The 16,725-nt window shown below is 35.0% G+C and overlaps 1 protein-coding gene across 1 annotated transcript; it reads right to left on the bottom strand.

Moving 5' to 3' along the window:
* Positions 1-9,817: 9,817 nt before the first annotated feature.
* Positions 9,818-12,100, bottom strand: DDX53 (DEAD-box helicase 53; the record flags this gene model as incomplete). The annotated part of the gene is made up of 2 exons (XM_081276904.1): positions 9,818-11,643; positions 12,019-12,100. The coding sequence occupies 2 exons, from the start codon at positions 12,098-12,100 to the stop codon at positions 9,818-9,820; spliced, it is 1,908 nt and encodes a 635-aa protein (XP_081133030.1).
* Between the last annotated feature and the right edge of the window lie 4,625 nt (positions 12,101-16,725).

The following is a 16,725-nucleotide window of genomic DNA, read 5'->3' as shown; positions in this document are numbered from 1 at the left end:
ACTTGAATATCAGTGTTGTATATGCCTTTAAAGAAACTCCTGCATATAAGTATGAAGAGATTTGTGTATGAATATTTACTACAACATTGTAATAGCAAAAAAAAAAAAAGCAACAACAAACCCCTCAAACCTACAAATAGCCTCTACATCTATCCATAGAGTAACAGACAAATGTTCACATGGCCATAAGATGACATGCTATACAACAATTTAAATGAATGAACCACATCTATAAATATCAGCTTTAGTAATTTTCACTATATAATGTGCAAAGATAATTTTCAAAATAATTTATGTGGGAGTACACTATGTAAAATTTAAAACATGAAAAATACTACTATTTATTGTTTATAGGCACATGTGTAAGTAGTAGACATAGAAAGTATACATGGGAATAATATGCACCAACTTCAGGAGAATAATTATTCTCAGAGTGCAAGGAAGGTATATAAGATAAAGTAGGAGAATTTTAGCTTCTCTATCTTTAATTTCTTTAAATGAAGTCTAAAACAAATATATAAAATATTAACATTTAGTAAATATAGATTATAGGCATCTGTTATTTTTTCAATTTCATGTATTTTTTATAATTAAGGAAAATAATATGATAGAGCTTGTATCAGACCTAGATCTTTCTTTTCAAAGCCAGAGAGTTTTTTATTACTTAGGCTCCTTAAGAGCAATCCTAGATCTGCATCATAGAGCTATTTCTCTCACCAGTATTATCAGGAACATAATTAGACATAATCTTGCAGTGGTTATTGAGTGGCTATATCCCAGGAGGTCAAGATCTATCTCAGGCCACATGATCAAAGAGTACAGGGTCAATAAATGGTGGGATTATTGGCAAAACAATGAATACTTTGTTGTGCACTCCTGAGTCAGATGGATCAGGGCACAGGTGGTAGATCGGGATGTGCATACATGCCAGAGCCCCCATACTGTCTAATTTCTCTCACCACTTTAAACATGGGTCTATGTGAGTGTGCATTTCCTTACTTTGTTACTGCAAGGCAAGTCAGTAGATGGAAAAGTTTTGACCATCTTTTGCAGTCCAGCTGGTTTCTTTGTCCTCCTAGATCTTTCATAGGAGCATAAGTCTTTCATTTAAATTTTTTTTTAGTTGTTGATGGTACTTTATTTTGTTTACTTATATGCAGTGCTGAGAATCAAACCCAGTGCCTCACACATGCTAGGCATGTAGCTCTACCACTGAGCTACAACCCCAGCCCAAGTCTTCTGTTTATGTCTGTCTTAGAGCTCAAAAAGTCACCAGGGTTTGTCATAAAAATCCTACAAAATTATGTTTCTGAGTAAACAATGGGTCTTGACTCCAATAATGGAAATCATTGACTCTGGCAATTTAAGCAGTGGTCTATACCATTTCTTCTTCTTTTTTTTTTTACACAAAATGATGGTTAATGTAGGAGACTATAAAGTTCAGAGTTGGGGTTGACACATGTATGTAGACTCTTCAACTCCTAGCCATGACATCTCTGATTGAAAGTCTCAAAAAGGTATAAGATCCATGTATATGATAACAAAATAATATCTGGGAAAAATTCTATTAAACATTTCCTCTGAATCAATCAATTTTGTCTTTGAAATGTCATCTTCCAATGGTTTAGTACACATTTAACCATATAGTTTATTTTCCTTCTCTTTAAACTTATTTGACCCTCAAGTAATACTTTGCCTAATATTTTTTTAATTAATGTATTTTAATTGGGTATATATGACAGCAGAATGCTTGATTCATTGTACACGATTGCAGTACAACTTTACATTTCTATGATTGTACACAATGTACTATCACACCATATGTGCAGTTATACATGTACCTAGAATAATGATGTCCATCTCATTCCACTTTTTCCTGTCCCCATGCACCCTCTATATCCTCCCTACCTTTTGCCCAATGCAAGTTCCACCATTTTTCCCATGCCCTGCTCCTGTTATGGATCAGCATCCACTTATTAGAGAGAACATTTTTGGGACTGGCTTACTTTTCTTAGTATGATATTCTCCAACTCCATCCATTTACCTGCAAATGCCATAATTTTATTCTCTTTTAGTGCTAAGTAATATTCTATCGTGTGTATGTACTACAATTTCTTTATCCTTTCATCTATTGAAGGGAATCTAGGTTCACTTCCACAGTTTAGCAATTGTGAGTTGTGCTGCTATAAACATCCCCAAAGTTGTACTCTAAAATATTTTTGTGAAGCAGCAATGTGATTAATATTTACTTAGTTTTCTACATGGACTTCTTAAATCCCAGCATATAAAACTGATATATTGAGATACCACATCAATGATAAATGAATATGATAATTAATTAGATACATGGTAAATAAGAAAGAAAATCTATGTTGTGTTGAGGGAGTTATCCTAAATCAATTTCTTTGTAGTTTAGGTTGATTTGAAAAATAGTGCCAAGAACCAACTTAGTCTTATATAAATCATAAGTGTAAAGCTCAACATGTAATTTTACTGCTAAAATGTAAATATCTAAATATGATAATGATGACAATGAAACTTTCATGTAAAAGTATTTTGAGGGCAGTTAACTTTAAGCAAAATGAGTTGTCTTATTTTAAACATGAAAGTTTATTAATTGAACAGCTTCAAGTTTTATCAAGAATAACCTTGGAAATGATGATGATATAAACATTATTGTGAGCACTGTCCTTGAAAATGGATATTAAAATTCAGTAGAGTTAGATATTGCTCATCAGATGATCTTATGAAAGTTTCCTGAAAGAAAGGGATAGATATGTGGTAGAATAAATAATAATGGATATACCAATGAATTGATTCCCTAGATAGTAAGAAAATGCTCATATTTTAAAGAAATTCTAAAGATGAAATATAATAGTCTCTGCATGACAGCTAAAAATGATAACTGAATCCATAACCTGATAAATATATGAGTTTTCTTTATAAGGAAAACAATTCAATACTATAGCTTCTGAAGTGCCTTTTCCTGTAGTTTACCTACTGTCAAAGATCAAAATGGGTTCCCAGTAGCTAAGTTTGTGCTAGAGAGCCTCCCACCCACAACATTTGATTGGATCATGAGTGGACACCTGATCCAAATTAGACCTCTCTTACAGACATGAACTTGGAGCTAAGACATGCTAGCCTGTTCCAGATTGATGATTTGAAAGATGTAATATACATCAGGGAGCTTTGGAATCTGCCATCTTCTACCATGTGCATAGAGAGAAGCAAAGGCAATCTGTGGAGGGAGAACATAGAGTAGACATGCAGAGAAAAACAGAGGCCAAGAACATACATTTATAATTGATTGATAGACTGAATGAGTGTCCTCCCCACAGAAACACCTCCAAAAACGAAATTGACACATTTTTGGCATCTTTTATAATACATTAACTTTTTTTAATTTTTGGGAGTAACATATTGAATTGGTCTGATTGTTACCTCTTACTATCTTCTCCTGTTTAAAAAAAAACATGGAATATAATCTTAACATTTTTTTATCCTGTGTGCTTTATATGTGTATCATTTAATCTCTGTGAAGTACAAATTAAAATTGCCATCCACATTTTATAGTTGAACAAACCACAATTTAATGCCTTTATATGACTTGCCTAAACTCATCTAATTAATTGCAAGTGGTTAAACTGAGACACACTCAGACCTTTCTGACTCCTAAAAACTATACCCTTAACCATTATCTTGTTTTGAATCTGGGGACAGCAACTGATATCTTCCAGCAATGAGACAGAGATCTTGATATCTTTCATGTACATGAACAATATGTTTAGCTTAATCTGAATACTGCATGATGTTCTGAATTCCATATGACAGAATGAGGTCTGGAGGAGGCAAGAGTAAGGAAGGTTGTGTTCTCAGGAAAACCAGACACACACAGTGTGTGTATGTGTATGTATATGTATGTTTTATAGAAGGCTAGAAAGAGACTCTTTTAGAAACAGAAAGCACATATTCCCTTTAGTTATTTTACACTCCCTTATACACGAGACACCAGTTAAGTTTGAATGAAATGTCATATTTGATTTCATAAAAGACACTGTAAAAGTGTGTGTGTGTGTGTGTGTGTCATAGGAGGGCCCACAAACAAAACAAAACCAGAAATGCCACATTTATTCATTCCAGAGAAAATTTAAACATTTTATAAAATAGCATATAGATCCTCAAAGGACACAAGCCTAAAATCCATTAGTTTGAGCTTCAAAGGGATTTTGCTGAATATAAGAAATGGGTTTCCAGTGAAATTTTGATTAGAACCCTAAACACATCGGCATACTTATTGCTGAAATTTCATCTCACATTGTAAGCTTAGAAAGATTGGATGGACTTTATTTAAGCTGAATAAATATAACTGCACACATTTTACCCTGGTAGAAGAGCTAGAAGAAAACAGAAGTTTGCAGTAGGAGAGGGGACCTGAAGGCTAACATTTACATATGGTAGAAGCAATGATGGATTTTAGATTTTATTTCTGTGCTACATGGGGAAAAGACATCAAACATTACAGTTGTTCTGTGAACTTGAGCAGCACTGAACAACTTTGGTGGTAATTTGGAAGTAAATTAAAGGAGTCAACATAGAGAGAAGAATAGCCTTCCTCCCATCTTTCTACTTAATTGTAGATTTTTATTCAATCAATACAACAAGAAATCCTGAATTACCATTTTTTAATTACAGAAAGGAAATTTGAGTTGCAAGAAGGGAGGGGGAGAGAAAAAAATGTTTTATTAATATTTGTGTAAAAACACTTGGTTTTAACTTTAAAAATTTGATTTTAAAGCTCAGGTAGGAAAGCAAACATGGCCTGCCTATGCCTCTCTCTTTATTTATTTTTCCCTCTTTATGAAAAGGTTTTTTTTTTTTTTTTTAATTTACTTGTGTCCAAGAGAAGATTCCCATTGCTTTTGGCTATGTGTCTCCATTAGGTAGAATTGTTCACCCTGAGCCCCTTTAGATTGTTGGCTGCAAGAAATTCTCTGGTTGGCTACATTTCAAATCTGTCAGAGCCAGATGTACTCTAGATGCATCCAAGTGTGATGCTGTTAAAGCTGTTGGTTCAGATGACCTTGATACTGTGTCTCTTCCTGACTGTAGTTTAAGTTTTCTACTCTGGCTTCTCACTTCGTCCCCTAACTGATGCTGACTGTTCAAAAACTGGTCTTTTTTATATGCTCCCAATTTCTATAAAATTACAGCAATTCCCTATAGAATCTTGCATTTTCAATGTCCCTATCAAATAAGCATCTGGTGGAAGAGTTTAATTTGCTTACAGTCAACTCTCCAAGTAAATTATACCTCATTGGAAAATTCTCTGCTTCAATATAAGATATTTTATATCTGTTTTTCTAATTTTATATTTGAGATATATTGGGATGCTAGCTATATAGTTGAATCACTGTGTCTTAATCAATTTGTTATTTCATATAATGTGAAGTTTAGAAGTAGAGGATTCCTGGATGTATTAGTTGAGTCCAACAAAGTTACTGGAGGTAACACCCATGAAAGTTAAGGTGGAAAATTATCAGCAGTTGTCAGGGAAATCCTTCTGAATGCAGTTCAGGTTTGATGCCCATGAACACAAAGGGAAAGGAAGGAGGATTGAGTAGGAAGAGCCTAAGACTGCAGTGAGGCTCTAAGAAATTAAAACCAGCCTAACAAGAGCTCTGCCATGTTATGACCCATAGAGCACTCTTATGTATGGTAGAAATGACAGTACCCTATTGTTTAATATGTTCAGTTATTAACTGGGGCTTCCTGCAAGATTTTGGCCTTGACTCAGATGCTATCTTGGATTATTTTCAGCTTGTGGGCTGTCAGCTAACTGCACTCTTTGCAACTAATCAGCAAGATCTTCATTGAATGAAGATCTGAGTGGCACACCTCCATAACTTCCATGTAGAGTTGCTTAATTCAGTAGCATGGCTATACCATCCAGGATCCAGGTATTTTCCAAATTTCAATTAGGTCATGCTTCACATGTTGCTATTCTTCTTTAGATAGACTTCCTCATTGTCTAAAAACAATAGTCACAACATTATGCCTTCGCACTATGGTGTACCAAAGCAGGAAGGAGAACCTAATCCTCACATGTTTCTGTTTGCAACAAAAACAACTTTCTCTAAAGCTACCAAGCAGATTTTCTTCTAGTCCTATAAGCCAGGTGTGTGTCACATGCCCATGCTTTATCCACAGGGCAGCTTGGAAAGTGACTTGCTGAGTTTTACAACCTCTAAAATGGGAAGTGCCTTAAACCAGCAAATAGGAAGAGAAATAGGAAGGAGGGGTGGGGACAGCTGTTGGTCAGGTATGAACTACCAGTATCTGCTACCCTAATTATAGCTAAAGTGACACTTAATACTTTTATTCCCAGAAATTCAGATATTATAAATTGGTTACTAAATTTGAAATTTATTACACTGGTAGGATCTTTTGCTTATCTTGCATGGCCCCCAAATTCCCATCCCTTCCCCTAGTCAGGAACTTGAAGGCTTTACTTCAGTCTTTCTTCAGATCATTTCTTACTTTTATTGTTGTCATAGTTTGTACTTTATTAAATGACTAAGTGATCAGATATCCAACAAAACTATTTAGACTAATTTTTTAAAGGACCTCTGAAAAGTCTAATTACAAGCTTTCAGTTTACTATGCGGCTTCTCTAGTGCTTGAAAGCTTCAGAGGCACCTAAGGACCAGGGAGAAGAGTAGGACAAACATTGAAATATTGTATAGTGTTAAAAATGCCTGTATAGGGTTCTTATTTTAATATAAACTTAAATAACTGTATGCTTTCCCTAATATGTTTCTCATCTTCTCTGTTTTTGTACACTATAGCCTGCTTCTTCGATAAATCTATTATTTTCAGCACTATAAGCGGTCTGCTACTTTCCCACTTTTCTGTATTTGGAAAAGCTATGTGACCTTTCTAAGCATTAGTCTCCCAATCCTTTATTGCAGTGTGCGGTCCTTTGCATTATAAGATGTTTGTCCCTAACCTCTACCCTCTAGATGCCAGTAGGAATCCTGATCCTTGGTAAGAATAACTGAGACTGTTTCCAGACATTGCCAAGTGTCCCTTCATGGGAAAAATCAATTCCAGTTAAGAATTGTAGAATATACCAAAGATGGCAAGGTTGGTAGAGTTTTCTGTATTACACAGCACATCTCAAATAAGTATCGTTTTGTTTTTTTCTCTCTAAAGTCCCTTCTAGGTTGGTTTTTTAAATTTTGTTTTCTTCATTTGTTATTTGCTTAATCTATTGCATGCTTTTTCAATTATGATACTATTGACATTTGGTGCAGATAATTATTTGTTATAAGAGAAGCTATTCCTATGTATTGTATGATTATTAGTGGCACCCTTTGGACTGTACCCAGGAGATAGCAATACTTAACCATCAAACCTAGTTGTGAAAACCAAATCTGTCTTTAGACATGGAAAAAATTAGCTCTAGGAGAGAACCATTGAGCAGATGATAGCAACTGTAGGAAATTTGTAGGGTTTTATTCTGAATAACCTGTAAAATCTTACTTAGAATTCTTCTATTTTTCCTTTGAATTTACATCTTGACTACTGTGCAATTAGTTTTGTTTGTTTTGTTTTACAAATACTCAGAGATTCTCCATCTCAGCGCTATTTTTCTGGGCCAGATAATTCTTTGTCATATGCAGTTGTCCTTGTAGGGTGTTTAACCATCTCTACCCACTAGCTAGCAGCACCTTATCTTCACTCCCACCCAAAATTGTAACAACCAATACTGTCTTTAAATATATCATGGTCTCCTTGGGAGCAAAATCATTGAGACTGTTGTTCTATCTCTATTTACCTTTTTCTGTAAGCTGTCTCTTCTTTTCATCCTGTGTTTTAGAAGAAATGCATACTTCTCTCCTTTTCTTACCCAGAGACATTGAGTGATAATTTTTGTTATTGTTATTTAAACATGATTGAAGAATATCACTATCTCATATTGCATCATTTTTCTAACAAATACAGCATTTCCCCTAAAAGGAATTCTGGCAAGTAACATATACTCATTTGCCAAACATTTCTCATCTATCCTCTGAGTTAATAGGAACAGACCACTTGAGTCTGTTTTTTTTTTTTTTTTTGTTTCATGTTCTTCTATATAGACTACCTTTACAGTAGAATAAATTGCTTATATCTCTATTTCACTACATCTAAATTTTGGGCAACCTCAGGACGAGTATATTGTCTTCCACATAGATACTACATTGAACTAAAAAAGAATGTAAATATTGTAATCAGGTACTTCTGGGTTAAAATATTGCTTAATTTCTCTTTAACCAGTGTCAGTAACTTTAGACAAGTTAGCTACTCTGACCTTCTTTCATCCTCTGTTTAGTAGGGGTAATATTACCTTTTGAGGGGGTAAAAAGCACTTGATATATGTTACTCAACAATGTTAACCATTGTTATTAATTTTATCAGGAGATATTAAGACCCACATAAAAGCCTTTAAAGGCAGAGTGTAAACCTCAAATACCTGTACCTAAAATGTTTGCCTCTTTCATTTAATTTCTGACCTATTTGTGGACATAGCTTAGACATGTTAGGGAAAAGATTTTTGCATTATTTTTTGTTTATTTTGACAGGTTAAGGCTGAACACTGAATTTCATGTTTATTTAGCATTATTGTGGAGATTTTGTTTTGCAGTTGTGAGAGATATATTGCTTCTAAAGAGAGCACAAGAGAGAATTCTAAATAAGAAGTTTACTAAAATTGTTTTTTATGGCAAAGTGTCAATTGAGATTTTAACATTTTCCCCAGTGCATGATATATTTTTTGCTTTCGTATTCATTCCCCTGATGTGTGTGTAATATATGGTTTTGACCTTTTCAAGACAAATTGAATTAAAAATATAATGAAAAGAAAAAGCAAATAAAAGAAAACCTTCCAGACACATTACAAAAATCAATTTAAAAAGCAGAATGTACTATTCTGATAATTAAAAAGAGTTTCTCTTTTCAATTTATTATGCAAGGATACAATTTTCCCTAAACAATAAAATGTGAATACTAGACTGGGGTATATAATTTTAGTTATATCACAGAAGTTTAGTGGTGAAGGGGACCCCAAAATTATTTAATATAACCATTTCAATTTATGAGTGGAGAAATTGAAGTGCAGAGAAGGCAAATAACTGCCCCAGAATTTTAAACAAATTTTAGTTTCAAAAATGACACAAGGATCTGATTTCTAGTAAGCCAGACACCTTGCTCTGTTGGTTGTATCTAGCTGATAAAATAGAATTGTTAAATCTGTTTTAAAATTTAGCACTTATTTTTTGATGAACTAAAAATTGGGGATTGGTAATGGAGACATTTTTATGGGTATGGCACCAATAAATGGTTTGGGGGTGGGTAAGGAGAATCTTTTAACTGGGATAAACTTGATGAAAGCTATGCTTCAATTTAGTACAACTGTTTTAAAACAAACAACAACAACGAAAACACCATCACCATGCTTGTCCTCTTCCAAGTATTTTGGAGAAGACAGAAGGACATAGAATGCTATTAAAAAACAAAACAAAAGAAAAAATCTAGAGTTTAAGCAATAGCTAACATTTAATTTTTGCTCACATAATAATCTATCACTCTCATTTTAAAACATATTGTTTATTAAGGAACATGCACAACTGTAAAAGCTTAGCAGTATTATTCAAGAATTGATTGTTTCTTCAGACTTCCAGTATATTTCTAATACTGTGTCTCTTGAACACTGCATATATTTAACATGCTTTAAGTCTTCCTTTAGCCTGGTGGAGTTTTTCAACAAAAAACTTTAATAAAACTTCTTGGATTTTCCTTGATATTTTCTTGATCTTCTGTCTGTGTCTTTTTTTTGTTCATGAAGTTGGTATTCTTCTGCCATGGTTGCAAGATCTTCTGGGATAATCTGACTTGCTCTTTTTAGAATTTTAATTAATTCATTGGCAGTCTTTGAATCACTTTTAGTGAAAAGGGTTATCGAAATACCAGTCTTCCCTGCTCTTCCAGTACGTCCTACTCTGTGCACGTATTCTTCAATATTCCGTGGAAAATCATAATTATATACATGTGTGATGTCATCAACATCAAGACCTCGAGATGCTAAATCAGTTGCAATCAGTATCTTCACTCTTCCAGTTCTGAAGTCCTCTAATGCTTGTTCTCGATCACTCTGATCTCTGTCACCATGCAGTAATTGTACAGGTATGCCTTGGATGCTTAAATCACTTGATAGGTCATCAGCAATAAGTTTTCTGCTGACAAACACTAAGACTTTGTCTTGGGGTGACATGTTTTTCAGGAATTCTTGGATAAGAGCTCGTTTTTCTTCTTCTGTGGTAACAATTACATTTTGTTTCACTGTATGTACAGTAGCCAGATCTAGAGTACCCACATAAACAATCATAGGCTCTTTCAAATAAGAATGTGCAAGTCGACGCACAGTATCTGGCCAAGTTGCACTTGTCATAATTGTCTGTCGGTCTGGGCGCACATCTAGTAAAATCTTCATTATCTGGTGTTCAAACCCTAGATCCAACATTTTGTCTGCCTCATCCAAGACCAAGTAGGTTATACTTCTTAGGTTGACAAAATTATTCATTTGCAGATCATTTAGTCTTCCTGGAGTTGCAATAATGATATCTACACCTTCTGTAATAGCTTGTATTTGCTGTTTTCTGTTTCCACCACCATATATACATATACTTTTAAGACCTTCATATGAATACTTTGAACATTCAGAGTTTACCTGAAGAGCTAATTCTCTAGTTGGTGTAAGAACTAGCATGCCCGGTCCATTCCTTTGTTCTTTAGGTATTGGTTGAGAACTGAGATGAATAAACCCAGGCATTAAATAGGCCAATGTTTTGCCTGTTCCAGTTTGGGCCACTCCTATAAGATCTATTCCTTGTAGAATAATTGGCCATGCTTGTGACTGAATTGGTGTTGGCTTTTGGAAGCCAGCCATTGTTATGTTTCTCAGCAGTTCAGGATATTGCTGGAACACATCTTTAAATTTACAAGTTGGATTAGGGATGATGCGTTTCTCAGCAATTTTCAAGTCATCACATATTATGTTGAAATTTTCCTTTCTCCAGTTATCCACCTCAGCTTCAGACATCAAGCTTGTTTCTTTGGATTCTATGTAAAAATCTTTCTTAATTGGTGGTAAATCTGCCCATTTTCTTTTTTCCCATTTCATAGACTCTGCCCGGATTTGGTCCCAATCTAACAGTGGTTGAGCCCTTCTGACAGTGTAATTTGTGCTTAAACTGCTTTCAGAAGGGAGTTGGGATGCAGCATTATCATCAGGAGATTGGAATGGGGCATTATCAGCATATTTTGAATTGTAGCTTTGTTGTTTTTTAAGAAGAGTTTCTATGGCTTCTTTTGCCTTTGCTTTCATGTCATGGCTACCAAAAATTTTTACCTCTGCTTCAGAATCCCCCTTTATGATCTGTATCTTAGTGTTTGTTAAATGTTGTATATCTTTTATTTTTGATCCACCGCGACCAATTACTACACCAACCATATTGTTGTTCAAGCTAAAACAGAGTGGTGGTTCACGTGATCCTGTGGCCCTAGGCCCCAGATGGTCTGAGAGACTACTCCAGCCATAGTCTCTGCCTTGGTGTTGACCTTGGCATTGGCCCAGATCACTGTCTCTGTCTGGGCTTCCGCCTCTGACAGGATCACTGTCTTGGCCTGGGCCTCCACCTACACCCGGATCACTGTCTTGGCCTTGGCCTCGGCCTCTGCCAGAATCACTGTCTCCTCCTGAGCCTCTGCCTCTGCTGGAATCACTATCTTTGCCTCTGCCTCCTCCCAGATCACTGTCTCGGCCTTGGTCTCTTCCTCTGCCCAGATCACTGACTTGGCCTTGGCCTTGGCTTCTGCCAGGATCTCTGCTTCGGCCTCTGCCATCCCAGCTTCCACCACCCTGGCCTCCACTGTGTCGCCCTCCTCTGCCTCGACCTCTACCTTCTCGAGGTCCACCATGGCCACCCCTATTATCCCAGCTGCCTCCAGGATCTCTTGGATTAGACTCCATCCTCTTCCACTCTGGAGCCCAAGACATTGTGGAGTGATAGTAAAGTTAGGGTGGCCTCTTGCCTACATACATTTGGAAGAATGACAGGATTTAGGCCTCTCCTCAGGCACAGCGGAATGAACGGATTTGGTCGGTGGTGGCAGTTATTTGTAGTTAGCCGTCCGTTACCTAGGGAACCAGTGTTTGATGTGGGGGAGGGGTTTAACTGATTGGCCAATCACAGGGCCAAGACTACGATGTGTGAGCAGGCATTTGTGATGTAAAATTTAAAAAGACACACACTCTCATGGACTAACCCTGCCTACAATTAAACAGATTTGAGAATTTTGTCATTAACTTAAAACAATTTAAAGTTAATTTTTTAATTGATACATAAAAATTACATATATTTATGGGATACTTTGTGATGTTTTGATATTTGTAGACATTATATAATATTTAAATTCAGTTAAACTTAGCTATCTCCTCAAACCTGAATCGTTTGTCATGAAAACATTCAAAATCCTTTCTTCTAGCTCTTTCAAATATACAAGTATAATTTTATCCATAGTTATCTAACTGTTCAGTACACACCAGAATTTCTTACTCTTATCTAACTCTAATTTGGTACCCGTTGACCAATCTCTTCCCATCCCTCCCTTCCCCAGGTCTCCTTAGCCTCTAGTAACTGCTATTCTACTCTCAACTTCTATGAGACTGACTTTTTTAGAGGCCGTATATGAATGAGAACATATGATACTTGTCTTACTGTGCTTGTTTTATTTGACTTAATAATCTCCAGTTCTATCTATGTTGTCACAAATGACAAAGGACATACTATTTTCTAATATTCCGTTGTGTGTATGAATGTAGACATTTTGATTCTTTAATTTTGTTTCTCGATATTTAGCTTATTCTCCTCAAATTAGTTCTGGTTCACCTTGGGACAAACTTTCAAACAGGTCTTGAACTTATACACATTGACCTTTTTATAAGCCAGTGATTTCTGTAGGAGAAAAAAGATTTTTAAAATCATGTTATTTGTTTATATATTTGTATGTTTATTTATTTTAGTGAATTTCTTTTGTACACTCTCAAGGGCCCAGTTCCCATTTAAATGCAGTTCTTACCAACAATACTTAGTCTAGAAAAATTCATTGCTTCCTTCTATCTAGTGTAACTTAAAACATACCATCAAAAGTCTCTTAGATGAACAATATAGGACAGCATTTCTCCCTTATTATTCAGCTAAACACCAGTGCTTGTCCAGACAGTTTCTAGATATTATGATAAGAATGATGGTTAGAAGAGACACGTTGAGACATGAGGTACTTTAAATAATTTTTAATAGTTTGCCACTTTTCCCAGAATTTCTTGATTTTTTATCTCCCTGTGGTTTCATATATTCCAAGATCTTTCCATGAGAAGGTTGTGTAGAAGTCATTTATTAGGTCTAATCTAGAAAACAACCTGATAGCAATCTGGACAGGTGACATCTAGCATCTATTTAGCAGTCCCAGAGGCAGGGACCCTCACTTCATTTCAGGAATGTCTATTCTATTATCCCACTTATGAAATGATTTAGTGGTTGCAGCTATTATACTACTTTTTTCTTCCTTAGGTCATTCTTCTCCTTTGAAGTCACAGACTTAAGTTCCATTCTCCTTGTGTATTTAAGGACCAGTGTCAAATCCCCCTGAGGGTTTCTTTTTATCAGAGTAATATCCCCAGTTTGTTCAATGTTTCTTGCTATGACCCAGTTTATTCGATGCACATAATCTTGTTCCTTCTCCTTTGTAAATGATTCATTGATGACCTTTTGTAACATAGCACATAGAATTAAAAAAAATCAAATTGGCAGAAATGATCTTATTAATACTATTAAGGCCTCTTCACTGACTTAATGGTTGTACTAATTCAGCCTAAGAACTCCTTGCTGCTCATAGTAACCTGATGGGTATTTAAGTTCATTTTTCTTCATCTTATACTTAATTTAGCTTTAGTTTTATTTAACAAAAGTAGATTATGTATTTATCCTTTATTATTTTTCCCTTTATATTTGGTCAATTGATGTGGTCTATTAAATATGATTTTAATGATTATTTTTTGTCCATCATATTATTCTCTACTTTCAAGCCCTCTGAAAATTTAATATTCACAGTGTCTTTTCCTTTTTAGGGAAAGTTGATAAAAATTTGAACATGGTTGAGTATAGCATCTGTGCCACATTGGGGGAAAACTTCTCTATGTCAGCAACTTTACTGAAAGATACATTTTGAAGAAAAAGAAGGCTGCTGGCTAAATATGTTCCGGAAATATAGCACCCTGCATTCTCTATCTTTTAAGAGTTTGTAGAAGTTCAGATAATTTTAAGTATTGATAAAATGAATTGTTTAATCCAAAGTTTCCCATAGGAATTTTCTAATGGACCTCCTCATTAACTTTAAAGTAAACTTTTTATTTGGAATAATTCTAGATTTACAGAATATTTATGTGGATAGTATGAAGAATTCTCACATTCCCTTTGACGAGTTTTGATTTCTTCTAATATTGTCAATCACTATTGGTATATTACTGTTAACTAAACCCCAGACTTAATACTACTGGTTTTTCTCTTAATGCATTTCATTTTGTTTCAGGATTCAGTCCAGGACTTCACATTGCATTTATTTGTTGTGTGTTGTTAGATCTTCTCAGTCTTTCCTTATTTTTCATAACTTTACCAGTTTTAAGGAATAATGATCACATATTTTGTAGAATGTTCTTTTAAATTTGGTATACCTGTTGTAATTTTTCATGATTAAATTGGGGTTACAGAATTCAAAAAAACTATATGGCTGAAGTGCTTTTCTTATCATATTTTATTAGGGAGATGTGGACCTGATATCATCATGAACAGTTGTTAGTAATGTTTATTTTGGTTACGTGGTTAAGTGGTGTTACCCAGGTATTCTCCAATGTAAAACATTTTTCTCCTTTTCCATATTCTGTTTTTTGGAAGTGAGTTTCTAAACTCAAAAAACTCTCAAGGGCCCACTCCCCAATTAAATGCAATTCTTACTAACATTTTGTACAACTAGAAAATTTCTTTTTAATACAACTTTACAACTTAGAAAACACTGGTCTAGATAATATGCATTATCTGACCAATGTTCATTTTCATTTGATTGTTTAATCAGATGTATTCTAACTAAATAACATCAAAACCCCTCTGATCTTTTCTATGAATGATATTAGTTATAAAGTGATCCTACTATCTTCTAGTTCATTAACTATTAGAAAAAAGGAGTTTGTTTAATCAAATATGGCTGTTATATACTAAATGTTTTAGTCAACTTTTTCACTGCCGTGACTAAAATACCTGACAAGAACAACATATATAGAGGAGGAAAAAATTATTTTGGAGCCTGTGGTTTAAGAGGTCTCAGTCCATATACAAGCAGACTCCATTCCTTGGGGCTTGGGGTGAGACAGATCATCATGGTGAAAGTATGTGGGAAAAGAAAGCAGCCGGGGACATGGTACTGGGAAGTGGGGGAGAGAGAGAGAGAAGAGAGAAGCAAGAGAGAAGAGAGGGGAGAGGAGAGAGAGGAGATAGGAGACAGAAGAGAGAGGAGAGAAAGAAAGAAATCCTCTCAACAAGGGAAAAATATAAATCCCAAAGGCACATCCCCAGACACCCACCAACTCTAGCCACACCCTGACTGCCTACATGTAAACACACTGATTAGGTTAAGACTCTCCTAACCCAATCATTTCACCTCTAAACTTTCTTCAATTTTCTCACACATGAGCTTTTGGGGAACACCTACCATCTAGACCATAATATTGAAGTTTGTATTGTGTTTCTCTATCTTTATGCTTTAATTACTTCATTTATAATACTCAATATTACAGAATTCTAGAGTTGTTGGACAAATCAGAGGTCATCTTTTCCTTCTTCATTATGGGGACAATGAAATTAATTGCCTAAAATCTTTCTAGACTTGATCAAGAATATTCAGAAAAATATTAGATAAAATTCTCAAACTATTTCTTGGGTAAGGTCTCTTACTTCTCTACTCTGAAGTGATTTGCTTCTCTTCCTGTTGCTTTATGTGTGTGACAGAACAGAATAGAAAATGTGAAAGTGAAATGAAGGAAGCTTGTATTTTGGTAAGAAGGGGTAGTTGTAAAATTTGAGTGCAGAATAACACCCTTTGAGGTGGAACTCTTTGTAGTGAATAATTGGAATGATCTAGAACTGATGGAAGCCTTTCCTGACTATTGCAGGTATTGAGAGGGATTATTCCTCGTTTGTTACCAATCTGTGGTTAGCCTTATCAGTTGGAAAAATCAGTTGTCACCTAAATTAAGGGCCACAAGTGTGACATTCTGTGATCCAGATATCTAATGAGCTTATCCTTTGTGTCTGAATGTTTCCAGTGTATATATATATATATATATATATATATATATATATATATATATATATATCCCTTTGACTTGTAGCATGGTATCTTATTGACATACTCTTGAAAAACCAAGACACAAAAATGTAAAGTTGTTTGTTATATGGTTTTTAGTGGAGAAGTTGGATATCAAGTTCTAATAGGGCAGTGGTGGGCAAAGGAAGAAATTGAGTTTCTAGGTGGGTAATTTGTACCAAGGTAAGAAGAAAGGTAATGAAAGAA

This window comes from Spermophilus citellus (genome assembly GCF_964194105.1).
Source record: "Spermophilus citellus genome assembly, chromosome: X".
NCBI classification, from domain to species: Eukaryota; Metazoa; Chordata; class Mammalia; order Rodentia; family Sciuridae; genus Spermophilus; species Spermophilus citellus.
The sequence above is the reverse complement of the archived record's forward strand: the minus strand, read 5'-3'. Positions and strand labels throughout refer to the sequence as shown.